General features: G+C 37.5%; 1 protein-coding gene across 1 annotated transcript; it reads right to left on the bottom strand.

Annotated features, from left to right (window-relative positions):
• Window positions 1–621: 621 nt before the first annotated feature.
• gatd3 (glutamine amidotransferase class 1 domain containing 3) lies at window positions 622–17,997 on the bottom strand. Its single transcript, XM_028800542.2, has 7 exons — window positions 17,791–17,997; window positions 9,019–9,071; window positions 8,582–8,695; window positions 7,634–7,753; window positions 4,855–4,947; window positions 3,649–3,805; window positions 622–973 (listed from the first exon to the last, which is right to left on the bottom strand). Exons 1-7 carry the CDS (start codon window positions 17,905–17,907, stop codon window positions 845–847), a joined length of 783 nt encoding a protein of 260 aa, XP_028656375.1. The 5' UTR covers window positions 17,908–17,997; the 3' UTR covers window positions 622–844.
• Between the last annotated feature and the right edge of the window lie 572 nt (window positions 17,998–18,569).

Here is an 18,569-nt window from a genome sequence, read left to right as displayed (position 1 = left end):
TAAAATCTGGTAATCAAACAACTGCCGATGTGTGAATGCATAAAACTAAACTATTGGGAAGAGGAAAACATGAACACACTCACTTAAGGTAATAGCTGCAGTATGACTTTATCTACCACATATCCAAATAACTGAAGTATGCAAAGTTGTATCAAGACCATCCTGTCAGTTTCACTTCCATATACATGATGGTGTCCCGCAACGATTGGCCAATCTTTTCCATTTACTTTTTCATTTAGTTATTTGGCTAACCCCTTTACCAAAGGCAATTTACAACATTAGAAATACAACTGGATGCACTTCTTTTGTTGTCTCAATTGGAGCACAGGCAGGTAAATTGTCATACAGTGTCAGCAGCATGATTTGAATCCAAAACCTTAGCATTTGAAGTTCTAGGTCCAAAGCCTTAACCCGCTACACCACACTGCCTGCCAATAATATGAGCCTTTGGTTAAACAAATACAAATATTATATAAGAAAAGCACTTAGCTAGTTACATAGTACCTCCGATACACCTGTTAAACACTCAGCACTCAACACTCACACTATAACTGACACATGCTGCCTTACAAAATTTCCAACACAGCTAGTATATACTGTATATAAATGACAGACGTTGGCAATAGTTATACCCAGAATATTTATTTGTTTTTATAATGGGAATACAATTGTGTGTACAAATTAATTAAAATAGGCAAACAATTCATAATATAGAAATCTAAACTGAAGTGATTTTATACAGTATTGAAACCACACCATGACCAGCACATCATTGTACATGAAACTGACAAATTGAAAATGCAAATGAATCCACAATATGGATTATGAAGGAATGAAAACTCTCTTACTTTTCAGTCAGTTTTAACACATTCTGCACCATGGCACCAATGCCATCAAAGATGTGGTGCAACTTTGTCTCACACATAAAAGCTGGAGAGGTGACAATCTTGTTCTTCTTATCCACATGCGCTTCGTAAATATCAGTTAAGGAGAACCACCTTCCATATATTACATATACACTGTATCAACCTTAAGAGACTGAATTTGTTTCCTATTTGGTATAATGCCCTGTTTCAACTTCAACCAACTAATTTCTAAAAGCAAGACTCTCTGCTACTAGGTGGCCAACTAAATACTGACCAAGTAAAATTTAACTTTTAAAAGAATACCACTTGCAGTAGCTTAGTCATTAACTTTTATACTTAAGCATTAGCTACGTCACTAATGCTAAAAGGAAAATATCCTATGAAAAACAAAAAAATAAGAAAAAGTGCAACACAGAAAGCTTACAACAAAATTCAGTTAGAAAATTAGAACACTAATGTGCTAAAGTGCATATGCTCCCAAATGTTTCTGAATCATAAAAAGCAATTTTCAAAGAAAGAGAGGAGCTGGAAAATTGCATCCAACACCAGTCTAATGGTTACTTCTTAAAACAAACACACAGTATATCGGACATTATATACTTTTTTCGGCCTTACAAAAGAAACAAAAATTTAGGCCAGAGATTTGACGAAGATGAAAGACAATCAATCAATTAATTGGCATATGGAACCATCAAAGCTGGAAAATGCAAAATAAAAATAATTAACATATTTGCCTACATGGGGTGCAAGGTTAATAGTAGTAACAGTTGGAAACAAGACAATGAAACGCATGATCATTATTCCCATTGAGTACATCTGGCACATGCTGTTGTGATCAATTCAATCTTTGCAAAACAAGATCAAAATGGTTATTTTTTGAGAACGAGGCAAAAATTTATTTGAGAGGATGCAAGAGTGTGTAGTCAAGAAAAATGTGGATCATTTACCTAAGGCAGAGACTGCTACAGAATAAAAAGTGCAAATGGTAATGGACACTTCAGGGAATATCAGCTTGCAAAAAAAAAAAAAGGGTTGCTGTGATTGGACCAGTCAACATGGGAATATCAGCCTCTGCCACAGTGATGGCACCTGAAGGTCGAGTCTGCTGGCAGATTATGCTGTCTGTTCTTTCTTTTAAGAGTGCTTCTTAGCAGCTTGCAAGTGTACGTTACTTAGCCCCATTTACATTCAATCTGTTCTTCACAACTTCCATTTGGACTTGTCCTTTGCAACAACTTCTCATGGTGTAAGGTCAATGTCCAGCGGTTTTAAATTGTGTTTGTAGGCATCCTTAAAAAAAAAAAAAAGTACATTATCTTGCCTATGGTCAGTTCTTTATACAGAATGTCTTTAGTAACCCTTTCATTTTCCATTTTGTGGGGACATGTACTATCTGTCAAAGGACAGTATACATGGACTGCATCTTGGCTTACCCAAGAGCCTTAGTGTTGATTATCCAAACCTTCCATGCAATTCCAAAAATCCATCACAAACTACACATATGGAAGAAGTACAATTTCTTTTTCTAGTTTGCACACAGATTCCACATCTTACTTCACACAGTATAGTGCTGAGAATGCTGACATTGTATACAGCCACTGTGGTGTTCAGCATGTCTTTCCAGTCTTTATTGGTTCGCCTAGTCAGGATGGTAAACTCCTTAAAAATGTCCTTGCTAATCTCAGGATCCAAGGACAGACTGTTGGTGATAGTTGAGTCAAGATGGAGAAATTGATGTACCATCTTCAATGTATAGTCATTGACAATAATGGTGGGGGCATCTTTTTCTTAGGCCGTCATGTTGGTTTTCTTGAGCTGATAGTCAAAACTGACATCCTGGAAGGCTTTTGCACAACAGTCCAAATGATAATGTAGTTGTTCCTCAGTGTGTAATGTCACTGCTGCATCATCAGCAAACAGCAAGTCTCTGATGACTAAGTCCTAGATCTTCCTATTTTCCTTTATGTGCAAATAAATTGAACAAACTCACATTAGACCTGGTGTGTGAGTAGTTCCTATCCATCTCTAATTCCAATGTATGCTTCAACAACACTGTGAAGATAAGGTGTGGGCCAAAACACATCCAATTACTTCTAATGATGAGATGCTATACTGTACCTTGCCCTTTATGTCATAATGGAAAGACTGTGAGGGCAGCCAATCTTTGCCAGGATTCTAAATAATCAAGTTTACTCACAAGATCTAATGAGCTTGGTCCAATACAGTATATAAAGGTAATATGGAGTAGCTGCTGTTGCTCAAAACACTTTTCTTACAGCTGCCTCATAGAAAAGATCTACTATGCACCTGCCTGCTTAAAAACCAAACTGTCACCAGGTTTCTGCATCCTACTGATGACCACTCAAGCAAAAACCTTTTCCAATGCATCTTTCACAACCTGTGGTACAGCTCCTTCTTCCCAACACAAGCAGAGGAGGTCATGCAGATGGATAATCAGGACACTCTTTCCAGCCTCTATGACTTCAAGTGTATCATGTCCAGAAGCCTCCGCTAAGGACATGCTCCCTCTGACTTTGCACAGCACAGTGCCAGGATGTTCTCTGTACCTTAGTTCTAGCTGCTCTAAGACACTGAGAATTTCATTAATTTCTTAACTGTTCATGATCTAGAACTACCCGTCCTATGTTCTTCAGTCATTTGGATTAACACAGATGAACTGACATTGAACCAAAGTTCTTATGTCTCATTTTACCAAAATCCATAAATGCCACGTCATAGATATTCATCCCTCTGGTGGTCCCACTTCCACTAAAAAGGATATGTGAACTTCTTTGACGCAGTGCTTCGCACCTAGAGACTTAATGGCCTGCGCTGTACCAGAATATGGCCACTTCCCTCCTTCGTCATCTTCATGACCAATGGTCACCTCCACTCCTGGAAGTACTTTTGCAGCTAATACAGGAGATATACAGCATAGCCTAAGAGAAATAAGATTGTGAAAAAAATCACCTTATACAAAAAAGTAAACAGTTACATTTTATGATAGAGCTTCCTACTAGCTAATAAGGCATGTAGTTTTACCTGCACATTGTAGAACTACTTTGTGCATATAACTAAAACAGTATTGGGCAAAAATGTTAAGAGTGACTGTGTAAGTTTCATAAAGCCAAAGAAACTCTTACCTAGAGACATGACAAATACACAGTACCAAGCAAGCTTTACCATTTTGCTGCTGTATGAATGAATGGAATAGCACAGTGTGTAACATCAGTCATCTTTGTTTTCCTTGACAAAAGATCTAAAAATCTGTCAGATGTTTGACCTATGTTACAGAAATATGAAAGTACACTAATATCTAAAATAAATGTATATGGCTAGGTGCTGCCCCTGATTGTTCAAAAACAGCTACATGTGACATACCAGATTCAAATATAACAAAGTGGCAAGGTGGAGGCCATGATAAGGGTAAAAGATGACAGGGAATATGCATGCCCTTATTCCCCAAGTATAAGCCAAAAATGTTGTATGATTTGAAACAGATGGTTTATCTGGTAGAAGAGCCAGGTTATGGATGTTTGTTTATATTACTGAAACATTTTCATAATTTCATTATGTTGATAACATAAGATGGCACACTGCTGTCAAACACATAATAGATGGGAATTAATAATGTGAAGGATGCCATTGCCATTATAACTGTAATGGTTTTACCCAGATATCTGAATTAGTAGATAGCATTGCTGTCTACTACATTCTGCATCCTATTCTCCCTGTGCCTCGCAGAACTATATTTAGATACTCCAGTTTTCCTCCCATATCCTCGCAGATATGAATATGTTAAGCTACTTTGTGACTGTAAATTGGTCTTTCAATAGAGCCAAATTCATGGTTGGAACTTGATGTTGCTGGTCATCTCACAGTCATAAACAAAATTAAACAGTTAATTCTATAAAATGAATTATTAAAAGGTTTACTTTCAAAATATATATTTTTACATTTTCTGGCAAACAAAAAAATTATTAATTACCCTATGGGTTTTCCAGCTTTGTGAAAATCTTTCAAAACTCGTTGTACTTCTGAGTGGACTTTGCAATCCTTTCCATCAACTGCAAATGTGGACCTATAATTTAGAGAAAGAGATAAACAGAGAAAAAAGAGACTTGAATCTTAATTCAGAAAATACAGACAGGGTTGGGATTTTAGTGGTCAGTGCAAATGGGTGCACTGGCAGCCTTCAGGAAGTCTATTTATTCTACATCCCACAAATGCCACTTGCTAACCCCTGAACCCCTGATGTGCATTAAAGCTAACAGACAAAGTGACAACACAAAAGTCCCCCTATGTGACTCTGAAGTTAACTGAAGATATTGACCTTACAGGCCAGGAGTGAAAGCTCTCTTTCAGGGAAAAATGGTGGCCAAATTCTGAAATCTAGATAGAAAGATAGAAGACAAAACTACTTTCCAAGGTGAAAAAATGATCCAGAGCAGGGTTCACATCATAGACATTTACTCTTATGTTAAATAAAACTTTTTTGTTCACACCACAATTACCATTTTTGGGATGCTTATAGTTATAAAAAAGAAAAAAAAATGTAAAAAGTTGTTTCTAAGTCAATGTAAGGTTCAGTGAGCTGAAGAAGCCTGCACAATACATTTATTTTCAAAATGCTATGACAAAAAACATCTCAACAGGCAACTTAGACCATTTGCCAAATTTGCATCTTTTACTATCATGACATGCACTTCTCAAACAAGTTAGTCCAATGGATTTGGAAATAACAACTGGAACAACAATACAAAATATGTTTATTGCCAGTTCTGCAAAGTAAAAACTACAATAAAACAAATTTACTATCCCAGCTTCTCTTGATACTTGCCCTAGCTTGTTGTTTTGCCTTATCTTAAATAATATCTAAAGTAAAAATAAAAATTATTGAAATTCACACTTGACAAAACTGGTTTAATACACCAAAGTATGTGAATACCCTGTTTACATTCCAGGTGGTATAAAGTGCCATGGCTATTCAGGACCTAATAAGTCTACAAGAGGCAGGACTTAATATTATGTTTATATGATTTAGCATCTGTGATATCTGCAACTCCAGAATGGGCAACACAGTACTGTGACACAAGTGTGACATAAATATTAACTTGGTCAGAAAGCTAGCACTGTTGCTGCATTGGCCAGTTAACTTCAATTCTAACTAGATGATGTTAGTAGAATTGATCTGCTAGGATCTGTGTATTTCTCTTACTTGATCCCTACAGTCTGATATATCAGGCTTAAATTAAAACAAAGTAACATTGACCTTGGCAAAGTGTTTTGCAAGAAAGTGTAACTTCTCTTGTTGTAGCATTGACTGTGACTATTATTTGTACGTTTTCATATTAAAAGGTGTTGTCTATTGCTAATTGCAGGCATCTAGAAGGCACCACTATTCATTTCTGATAATTATGTGACTTGCCGTTGTAGCATATACTTTACTGTACATACCAAAAGATCTTCAAAAAGTTAACTTATATATGCTTTTTAATGGCTATAGACCCACAAACATATAATCTTGCAGCCTATTTACTGAAGAATAAAATAAATCATAAGATAAGAGTCATTGTGGGTGCAGGTATCTACAAAACAAACTTTTCATTTATTTCAGTGTTCAGCTGCATTAAGAAAGTGACTTCTACCTAATGAGTAAGACTGCTTATGGAGCTTCCACCCCTGCAAAATTGCATTTGAATTCCAGTTATAGTTCTCAGTCATGAAATAACAATTATGTGGTTATCAATATATGTAATAATATTTGCTAGAAGAGGTAGTAACAAACATTTTTATCAGCTGAAATGAATTATTTTGCTTCCCAGCCATAATACATATTGTATAAAATACTGTATAATACATGTGTTGTACTTATTCTTTACTGAAACTGGCACAAAGTATGAAGTATTTAAAAATATACTGACAAGATATTGTATTTTGAATAATACAAAAACAAAACTGTATACTTGTAAAATACATCAGTACTCTACAGAACTAATATGAAAAAAACAAATATAAAAGAACAATTGACTTTGTTCAGTTAAAGAGCTCAAATCCTCCTCCTTCTAGAAAAATAAACATAAATCAATATAAATTAAATTTTCTACTGCTGTGTCAAATCATATTTCATACCAATTTTATAAAACTATATTTGGTCAAATAACTTTCCTATTTTAATTTCTTTTAAGTTCTCAACTTTGTAATAATATAAACTTAGGACTAGTCATCAATTGTGCCATGCAACACAACAATCTGTCTATCATGTCAGTACTTGTCTCAAAGCTTGGAAGAAAAAATCCAGAATCCGGCATCAATCCATAGTTACGGCACACTCATGCATACGTCCACATACACTTATGTAAATTAGAGCAAGAGAAAGTTGTCATTTAACCTAATCTGCATGTCTTTAAAATATGGGAATACTATTCACGCTGACACAGAGAGGGTGCACTAATTCTACCTAAGAAGCAGCAGGACCATGATTTGAACTAGGACTAACAATCTATGAGGCAAGAGTGCTAACTATGGTGCTAACTCCATGGCCCCTATGCATCTCAATTAATCTAATTAACTTTACAAAGCATGTTGTATATTAGTCATACAATGATTGGACTATAACTTAAATCAACACTGTATATTAAATATGAAACACTTTTGAAAATAACTGACAGCATAATCCAAAACCACTTACGTCAGTGTTAAAAATTAGAGGAAAAGCGACCACTTATTTGTTCTTGTACCTACATGAAGCATTCAAAGATACCTACAAGTTTTTAGCTGCACCAAAGCCTCCTGGAAAGATTACAGCATCATGGTCTTGCACCTTTAGTTCCACCATATCAGTGATATTCCCTCGGGCAATACGTGCCGATTCAGACAAAACATTTCTACAGGATATAAAAACAAAAAGGGAGTAAAGGTTAAGTAATGACTTCTTCATTTCATTGAGAACACTTTTAAAAATACAGGTGGGGCTTGGGTAACAGAAGTCTTGACTTGGCAATTCTGCAGATAAAAACCAGCATGTAAAAAGCAAACTAGTTTTGATGCAAACGAATATGTAGTAGTCAATACTTAAATGTCACCATTTTCAATCATTTTGTGCATTTATTTGCACGTGTCACCAAATGCAAATGGTGGCATGTAGCCACAAGATAAGTTCCACCAAAGGTAAGCAACTGGATTGGCAGCTGGCTGTTTAGCGGAATGGTAGAACCTTCTTCTTATAATTTCCAGCGTGCTAAGGAAGCATCTCAGCCGTGCCATCTCAGGAAATACAATCAATGGAAGGGGGAAGAGGCATCCTGAGTGATTCTTCGGCAGAGACACCACATGTCTCACAATCATTAGTTACTGGTGGATTTTTGTCTCACCATTATACCCTTTCCAATTCTGTGAGATACTGTATCATTATCAAAAATTATAGAATGTTTAAGCATACGGTTGACTTATTGACTCATGTGAATTGAAGTATAGCAGTATTGTTTTATTGTTATTTCATTAATAAGTTTGAAACAAGCTTCTGTAAAATAAGTAATGAAGCGCTATGCATTTTGCATATTTCTGTTCTTCAGTACAATTTGCAATGCATATGTAACATCAGATTCCTTAGATTCTCATTCGTAATCCAATAATTTGCCTACATGTAAAAGAAACTTCCTTACAGAAAGTGTGGATGCTTAATAAATACCAGTGTAATTTTGCATTACTCTCACCTTGACTCCTTTTCTGTAGGCTGACCCTTGCAATGGTCAATAACATGCATTTGGTTTTCATTGGGAGCATACATCTTTACATCTGCATCTCCTCTGCTCAGATGAACCAGAATGCTGAAAGACAAAAATAAAGAATACTTTTGAGAAGCAAAGCAAATCCTGGTAATTAATTAAAACACATTTTTGATCATTGTGAATGCAGCAGACCTTTAAATGTGGCCTTCAATTGCAAAGCAAATCATTTTTTGGTTAAAATAGAAATACAAACCCCAGCAGAAAATTAAAAATATCACAAAATCTCAAAAATGCCTTGGCAGATTTTATTGAAATTTGGTGACATTACAAGATAAAAAACACTTTATTTTTTAGCCCTTTCTCTATATAAATTGTTAAAATTACTTTTATTTATATATGAAATTCAAAGATAAATTACTCACGCTGAGGCCTCATGGATTTCTGTCCCATCATATACACCACAGCCTGATAAAACCTGGAGAAAATTAAACACATCTATTACCATTGCTGGTTCTGTACAAAAAGCAGTGGCCCTAAAATTGCAGGTGCTGAGTAATTCTTATACTAGTAAAGTAAACCCTTCTGTTCAGATGACAAGAACTGATCTTCAGTCTGGCATCCAAATGAACACAGCATGTTATTAATGTTATCTGCAGTAGATTGGCACTGTGTCCATAGCTTGTGCCTGATCCTGAGTGCTATGCTAGAATAAACCGATTCTGTAAAACTGATGGATGGATGGATAAAAAATTAATTCTACATTATTTACAAATAAACAGGTTCTTGTTGGTATGATATCAAACAGAATATTTTAAAGTTTCATAAGTAACAACAAATTAAGACATAATAAATATGTACATCCAAAGCAGTCTGGCTTCAAAAGAAACAATTCAAGAAGCAGCTCCACTGTCTATGGTTGACCAGCTAAGGTTAGCTAGAGCTACCAGCAGCTCTTTAGTCCTGATGCTTCCAGTCCTTCCCTTTACCTTTAACACCATCAACCATGAGACCCTTTCTGCCACCCCCTCTGAACTTGGCATCACCAGGACTGCTCTCAGATGGTTTTAGTTTTACATCTTAGGCAGATCCCACCTTGTGTCCTGGTTAGAAGAGATGTCAATTGTGTAACAAACATACACAGGAGTGCCCCAAGGACTAGTGCTGGGTCCTGTACTTTTCTCTCTCCACACCACCTCACTGGGCCCCATCATCCCATGATTTCTCATGTCAGTGCTATGCCGACGATACACAGCTGTACCTGTTGTCCCTTCCTAAGGAGAACAAAATATCAGCTACTCTCTGTATGTATTACTGATATTTCAACATGGATGAAGGACAACCATCAACAACTCAACTCAACTGGTAAAGATGTAGCTTCATGATATCCCAGCCAGACAATCTGATCTCTGTACAGCTTGGCTCATTGTCACTAATATATGCCACGTTAGTGAGCAACATTGAGGTGGTTACTGATTAGAAGCTATTTTTCTCTGACTACACAATACTGTCTATAGTTCATGCAGAATCACTATGTGTAACATCCACAAAATCAGATCTTATCTGACTGAGTATACAGCACAACTTTTTGTCCAAGCTTTCTTCTTGTCATGTATGGATTACTGTATTTCACTAGGACTATCAAACCATTGCAGCTGGTCCAAAACGTAGCAGCTTGTCTTGTATTCATCCAGCCAAGTTGGGACCAAGTCTCTCTTAATTCAGGTCACTACACTAGCTCCCTGTGACAACACACATTAAGTTCAAATTTTGATGCTTTCTTACAAAAAAGTCAATGAGTTATATCACCTGAGTATAAAAAGACACTGGTGAGGTGCTATGCTCCTTCCCGCCCAGTCAGGTCTGTCAGTGAACAGCGTATGGTGATCACAGATCACTTCTGCGTTCTGTTCTGTGAAAATCTGTCAAATTGTTACTGAATGTTTTTGGAGTGTGAATGTCTGCCATATTGCTAATTTTTTTGTTATGCTAGCTTTATTGCTCTTCACGTATGACAATGAACACTGTTCAAAACAGTTCCTTCACTTCTGTTACCCAATTATGTTGACCTCATTTGTAAGTCACTTTGGAGAAAAGCATCTTCTAAGCAAATAAATGTACAGTTTACCCTTGTTACTCTTGTAACTGTAGCAAAACCAATCTGTCTGACAGAAAGGAATGCACTAGTGTGGAAAATATGATCGTAACTTTCTTTTATTTATATAAAAATCCTTTAACATCAAATACCATTAGCACAATTAAAAAAAAAAATTGTAATGACTTATAATTGATTTCACCACATTTACTGTTTAAAGCTGTAAGAATCAGACAATTGAGTGCAATTGTATTGATAAACATAGAGTGATTCTGAGTACTTAGGAATATCACCTATAATGGGAAGGGTTAAACAGATTGTGAAGGGCTGCAAGTTTTCATACCAATGACTTTTTTAATTACTACCAAATCACTGCTGCTAACAGAACATACATCTTTTGGCTTTACTACAATTAACTTGCTTTTTTCATTGTTTTCTTCTTTCCTTAACCATTTGCCAAACAATAATGAGATGTAAAGTGAACCAACAGATAACCAAAGGTCTCAAATTCTGACCCTGGACAGTCATTACTTTAGCTCTAATTTCTTTATTAATTACAAGCCAATTATTGCAATTAAGTATGTTATTTAACTATACGGCTTCTAAGTGCTCTCATTCTGTCACACCAGACATTTGCAAAACTGAAGATTGACTTTCTTTTTGCTAGAGAAGATCAGTATTTCTTAGACCTCCACTTTTCCATTCATAAAAAAAGCATTTTTTCTGAATCCTAAGAAACAAGTTAAGCAAAATGACCAATTTGCATCAGTACTGGTTACTAATTAGGAAACTGCCTTTAACAAAACCCTGCATCCACTGCATACGTCAAGGATCTGAGTTTGACACTCGTGGCCTATAACTTAATAAAAAGAACACTGTTAAAAATGAGGAGTGCATTAACGGATGATGAGGGGCAGGGAAGTCATTTAATCATTAGTATTGCTTCCTCACATCATCTATTTTGAGTTGAATTTTCTTCTCATGTCTGAATAGGTTTACTCAGATGGCTTCCTCCCAGTGCCAAGTGTCATGCTTCAGTTTGACTGGTAACCCCCAAATGGACTCCATCTATCCATCCATTTTCTTAACTCGCTTATACTGCATATGGCAGGGTCGCAAAGAAGCTGACTGTTATCCAAGTAAGCAAGGCCACAAGGCAGGAACAATCCATGGACAGGACACAAGTCCATCTCAGGGTGAACACACACACATATTAGGGCCAATTTAACATCAATCAATCAATCTAACTTGTATGTCAGGGGTGTCACATGCAGACCCTGGACAACTGCACTTGGCTGCAGGTTTTTGATTGTTCCATCCTCTTTAGTAACCAGTTACTGTTGCTAATTTAATGCACCATTTTTTCTTTTAATATAAGTGAATTGTTTGTTTGTTTTCTCTAATTGGCAGCCAAGCAAAACAGAAAAAAGAGGCGCAAAGCAAGCCAACAGGGATCAGTCGCAGTGTACCTAAAATAGTACCATACCAGCTTCAAATCAAATTCAGACTACATAGTACAGTACTAAATGGAGATGATCTTCAAGTCTAAGTGCCATTGCAATGAACAGTGGAACAAAATCAATACCAAGTTAAACTAATCCACACTTAGTTGTATATTGGTTTTGTGTTTCTCCTTGGGTTGCTCCACTAGCTGTCCAATTTTCCATTAATGGCAACATGCTGGCAAGTGACATCTAGCCCCCTCTCACTTAATAATGGGCCGCTACAAATTCCTCTCAATTTAAATGGATACAGCACAGGCAACAATATCTCATCATGTGAACTTATATAATACACTACCGTGACTGTCAGTTTGTCTGTCCAGGATTTTAAATCACCTGTAGCTCGCAAACCTATTGAACTAGTGACGTGAAATTTGGTACACATATACTACGTGATGTCTACTATCCACTTTCGGGGTTATCATTGGCCTCCAAGGCTTTTCCTCTTTTTATTTTATTGTAGAATCAACTCTCAGCAGCAGCCAGCAGGACGGCCGTGCAGTGCATGTGTATAGGCGCCATTCTCTTCCCTACCACCTTCGCCGTTACTTCCCCTACCTCTTCATATCATAAATCATTCTTGAGGCAGTTTGAAGACTTAATTTTTTACTTAAACTGGCACTTAAGGAAAACATACTAAGTAATTGCAACACAAACACTGACTTAATCAGTTTTAACACAAAAAGATGATGATGAAAAAAGTGGAGCAGCGGGCTGCTAGGGTGGAGAAAAGAAGAGCTGCTCTGGAAGCAGCATGCACATGAACCTCTGAGCAAATGTGCTAAACGTATAGAGAAAGAAAGGATGAAAACTAGGAATGCTCAAGTCAAGTGTATTTACTGCACATTATCGTGCAGTGCGCCGTTACTGCTTAAAAAATAATAGCAATTGTTAAGCTACATTATATCAAAATGAGTAAATGTCAATCGCTTCAAGTGGAAGAAAATGCCCTGCAATCCATTCCTAAGCAGAAAATAAAGACAACAAAAGGTAAACATTAGTAGTATTAGATCTGCGTATCTCAGTCTTGGAAGGCAATTACTTCTTCACTCCAACCAATCTCCTGTTCAGCTATTAACAAAATCTGTTGTTTAATTCAATGACTCTTCAGTGCTCTCATTCTGTCACACCAAGCATTTCCAGAACTATTTTCTCTTTTGTGAGATATCATACCATACAATTTTATAAGCCAGGAGGAGCCTATCCCAGCAGGCATAGGGTCCAAAGTAGGAACAACCCCTGGACAGGGCACCAGTCTATTTCAGCAGAACACACTCACACATATTGCACACCCATTAGGGCCAATTTAGGTGAAGATATACAGTCTCATGAAAAAGTTTGGCAGCCCTCTCAGCCTGCATAATACTTTACTTTCAACAAAAAAGATAACAGTGGTATGTCTTTCATTTCCTAGGAACATCTGAGTACTGAGGTGTTTTCTGAACAAAGGTTTTTAGTGAAGCAGTATTTAGTTGTATGAAATTAAATCAAATGTGAAAAACTGGCTGTGCAAAAATTTGGTTCCCCTTGTAATTTTGCTGATTTGAATGCATGTAACTGCTCAATACTGATTACTTGCAACACCAAATTGGTTGGATTAGCTTGTTAAGCCTTGAACTTCACAGACAGGTGTGTCCAGTCATGAGAAAAGGTATTTAAGGTGGTCAGTTGCAAGTTGTGCTTCCCTTTGACTCTCCTCTGAAGAGTGACAGCATGGGATCCTCAAAGCAACTCTCAAAAGATCTGAAAACAAAGATTGTTCAGTATCATGGTTTAGGGGAAGGCTACAAAAAGCTATCTGAGAGGTTTAAACTGTCAGTTTCAACTGTAAGGAATGTAATCAGGAAATGGAAGGCCACAGGTACAGTTGCTGCAGATGGTGTATCTGCACATCGTTCTACAATTCAGCACAATTTGCACAAAGAATCTCTGTATGGCAGGGTGATGAGAAAGCCCTTTCTGCACTCACGCCACAAACAGAGTCGTTTGTTGTATGCAAATGCTCATTTAGACAAGTCAGATTCATTTTGGAACAAAGTGCTTTGGACTGATGAGACAAAAATTGAGTTATTTGGTCATAACAAAAAGCGCTTTGCATGGCGGAAGAACACTGCATTCCAAGAAAAACACCTGCTCCCTACTGTCAAATTTGGTGGAAGTTCCACCATGCTGTGGGGCTGTGTGGCTAGTTCAGGGACTGGGGCCCTTGTTAATGTCGAGGGTCAGATGAATTAAACCCAGTATCAACAAATTCTTCAGGATAATGTTCAAGCATCAGTAACAAAGTTGAAGTTACGCAGGGGTTAGATATTCCAACAAGACAATGACCCAAAACACAGTTCGAAATCTACAAAGGCATTCATGCAGAGGGAGAAGTACAATGTTCTGGAATGGCTGTCACAGTCCCCTGACTTGAATATCATTGAAAATCTATGGGACGATTTGAAGCAGGCTGTCCGTGCTCGGCAGTCATCAAATTTAACTGAACTCGAGAGATTTTGTATGGAAGAATGGTCAGAAATACCTCCATCCAGAATCCAGACACTCATCAAAGGCTTTAGGAGGTGTCTAGAGGCTGTTATATTTGCAAAAGGAGGCTCAATTGAGTATTGATGTAATATCTCTGTTGGGGTGCCCAAATTTATGCATCTGTCTAATTTTGTTATGATGCATACTGCATATTTTCTGTTAATCCAATAAACTGAATGTCACTGCTGAAACACTACTATTTCCATAAGGCATGCCCCTTAAATATATTAAAAGGAAGTTGGTACTTTGAAAGCTCAGCCAATGATAAACAAAAATCCAAGAATTACGAGGGGTCCCAAACTTTTTCAGTTCTTCACTTTCTTCTTTTCAAGTATTTTCTTATGAAAGATATTGTATGAAAGGCACAGATGAAAATGGGATCCAGTTTAGTCTGGTCATTTGTTAGCTTGCTTTGCATCTTATCATTTGGCTGTTAAAGAAGAATTAAACATCCATCCATCCATTTTCTAACCCACTAAATCCAAACACAGGGTCACGGGGGTCTGCTGGAGCCAATCCCAGCCAGCACAGGGCACAAGGCAGGAAACAATCCTGGGCAGGGTGCCAACCCACTGCAGGACACACACAAACACACCCACACACCAAGCACACACTAGGGCCAATTTAGAATCGCCAATCCACCTAACCTGCATGTCTTTGGACTGTGGGAGAAAACCCACGCAGACACGGGGAGAACATGCAAACTCCACGTAGGGAGGACCCGGGAAGCGAACCCGGGTCTCCTAACTGCGAGGCAGCAGCGCTACCACTGCACCACCGTGCCGCCCCAGAAGAATTAAACAATTAAAATAAAATTAAAATCAAGGAAACATACAATGTTCCATTAGTATTAGTAATTGGTTACTAAATAAATAAGTGGCTGGAACAAAAAACTACAGCTACTGTGTTCCTCTGGGAGATTAACACCCCTACTTTATGTCTTTGAACTGTGTGAGGAAACTGTAGCATCCGGGGGAAACTCATATGGACATGAGAAGAACATGCAGACTCGATTCAGGAAGCACCGCGTGAAGCCTGGTCTCCTTATTTTGAGGCAGCAGCTCTACCACTGTGCAGCCTCCATGTAGACTCTTGACAGCGATGTACCCACATCATGGGCTGAGCTAATAGATAATGACATTCAGAAAATTAATGAACATGTAACGGAGAGGTGTTCCACAAAGGTCAATGCACAAAAGCAAACAAACAAAATATGATTGAGTCTACCTATACTGTGTTCGTAAGAATTACTTATGAACACTGAGATCACTTCGGGTTTTTTTTTTGTACAGTGTTCCCTGACCAATATAAGAAATCCCCGCATATGATATACCATTGAACTCATCTTGATGTCTACACCCTTAAAAATAATGGTTCTACAATGTCATGTTACTGCTTGTGGGGTTTCCCGCAGAACCTTTCCGTGACAAGAAACCACTTCATTCTGGAAAGGGATCTTTGGGCTTTGAAAAGGTTCCAAATCTGTGGACAATACAAAAATATTTAATTTCTATTAGGCAACCTAGACAGATACAACAAAACCTGAGCTCATCCTGCGTTATTGCATGCAACTAGACTTCTTTTACAATCAGGATTCCATTGGCATTTCACAAATCTGTTTTCATCTGTTCAAGGTTATTTAAGTAGCCTGTTACAGATACGAAAAGATAATGGTGAATCCTTCACATGGATGGTACTTTTAGGAACCAAAAACTGTTCCTCTATGGCATTTCTCTGAAGAACCACTCTAGTACCTTTATTTTTTAAGAGTGTAATTATTACAGACATCAAGATTTTTTGAAGTCTATCCTTATTTTTGGCCTGCTAAATCTGAACACCGCTCATTTCTAAGCAATTTTTGGACCATATTTTGTGCAAAAAAATTACACCATTTTGATTAAGAGTAAACTAATAGATGTCTTCAGCAACAATGATCAGAAGGATTTGAACTTGTACATGCTACATCAACTGACCCCTGGGGTTCAACCCCTAATGGGATATGAGAGGTCAAAGTTACTCCTTTTCATAAAAGAAAAAAATGAGGATTGGTAATTTGGGCATGTGGAGTGCTGTTAAATAATATTTGTGCTAGGCAACCTTGAAAAAGCATTTTTGGTATTTTATTCTTTACCAGTGGTCCTAGCCGTGTAACAGCCACTCCCAGAAGGTTAAAAAAGACAACTTTCAAACATAAATACATAGGGTATTGTTTTAGACTATTTCAAGGTCAGTGATTAAGAACATGTTGTTGTTCTTGATCCTTTATTAGGGATCTAGCCCTCTCTGAACTTCAATAAGAGGGTGAAAAAGATGACCATTTTCTGTTAAAATCGAGAATATTCAGACTTTAAACATCATAAAGTAGATCATATGAACACCCCGAATTAGACAGGCTTGTGCTAATTCAAACTGCATGAACGTCTACTGTTTCACATGCAGATAATAAATTCAATCTTAATGTGAATGTTGAGATTTTGTAATCGCGGGTTGGATCGTCTCAAGTGAATAAGGTAGATAAATGGTGGAGGGATTTTTAACTTTGAATGATAACTTACTCTTCTGTCATGTTTAGCTCGGAATCAATAAGCGTATCTACATACAATGAACGCCATGGTATTCAACTCGCACACACACGATAGCACCAAAAAAAAATCTCTGTGTGAAAGCATTTCTTAAACTCGGTACTGAAAAACTCTGTGCGAGTGTGGCGTGTTCACTTGTGTCCTTGGACCGACTTTCACTCTGTCCACTGTTGACGTTTTGCTGGACGGTTTGTGTCCCACACTCCTGGAGTAAACCTCGGCCTCCACGACTGGAGGTTAATTAATTGTTTATAACTGTTTTGAGAAACTACGTGCTAATTCATTACTCCTAAAAGGTAAATTATCTCATTCAAAATGAAGTGTATGGTGAGTGTACACAGTGAGTCTACACAGAAGGCAGCATAGCTGCTCTATTTTGGACCAGCCGCGTAATCGGCTCACTGCAGGTGCTCGCCCTCCAGTCCCGCATGACGCTCCTAACTGTATATTTCTTAAAAGCAGCCGAGATGCTCAGACGCACATACTTACTACAGCAACCTTTGCACCTTTCACGTTAGCTGACGTATGCAGAAAACTCGCACTTGCAAGCTGTGGCCTGAGATTGCAAACTAAAGACTTCGTCAATACAAATCTCAAACCCAGCATTGTGACAGAAGACTAATGATGAAACTCAAATTTACGGCGAAGCTGCTCCTGTACAAATGTTAGAGCAAGTGCACAGTGTAGGCGGTGCCTCTTGACACTCATTTCTTTTATTCTAGCCAATCACCTTTACCAGCCTTCAACCATTTCCTATGGAATGCCGTTTGGTTCAAACACGCTGAAGACGTGTAAGAAAATATTTTGTCATACGCGTTGCGCGTAAAGTGAAGTTTTTTTTAACGTAAATGGGAATGTTACAGAAGGTAAAAGTTGACGATAACATTTAGTAATGGTTTTATGTGTTATATGTCAATAAAAATTGCATCAATTAATATGACAGAGTACTTTTAGTAGTAGTAGCAGTAACAGCAGCAGTATTTTCAAATGTACACAGTATCGTGAAATTGCTACTTGCACGTCCGACCAACATGCAACTAATTGCTTCTCTCCTGCGCCACTGAAAACAAACATGTATTAAAAGAGAGATATTAAAATAGAGAAGTCATATCACTCCGTCAAGAACTAAGATGAAGCTCATAGACAGGGCCTGACCATGATGAACTTTTTATACTGTAAAAACTGCAACTGAGTGAATATAAATCAAGGGACATTATGTTCAGACGGTTCCTGGCCCTACATAACAAGCAAAAATATGCATATCAGAT

The sequence above is a fragment of the Erpetoichthys calabaricus genome, chromosome 4, assembly GCF_900747795.2.
Source record: "Erpetoichthys calabaricus chromosome 4, fErpCal1.3, whole genome shotgun sequence".
Taxonomy (NCBI): domain Eukaryota; kingdom Metazoa; phylum Chordata; class Cladistia; order Polypteriformes; family Polypteridae; genus Erpetoichthys; species Erpetoichthys calabaricus.
Note: the sequence above shows the minus strand (reverse complement) of the source record. Positions and strands in the feature narration are given on the sequence as shown.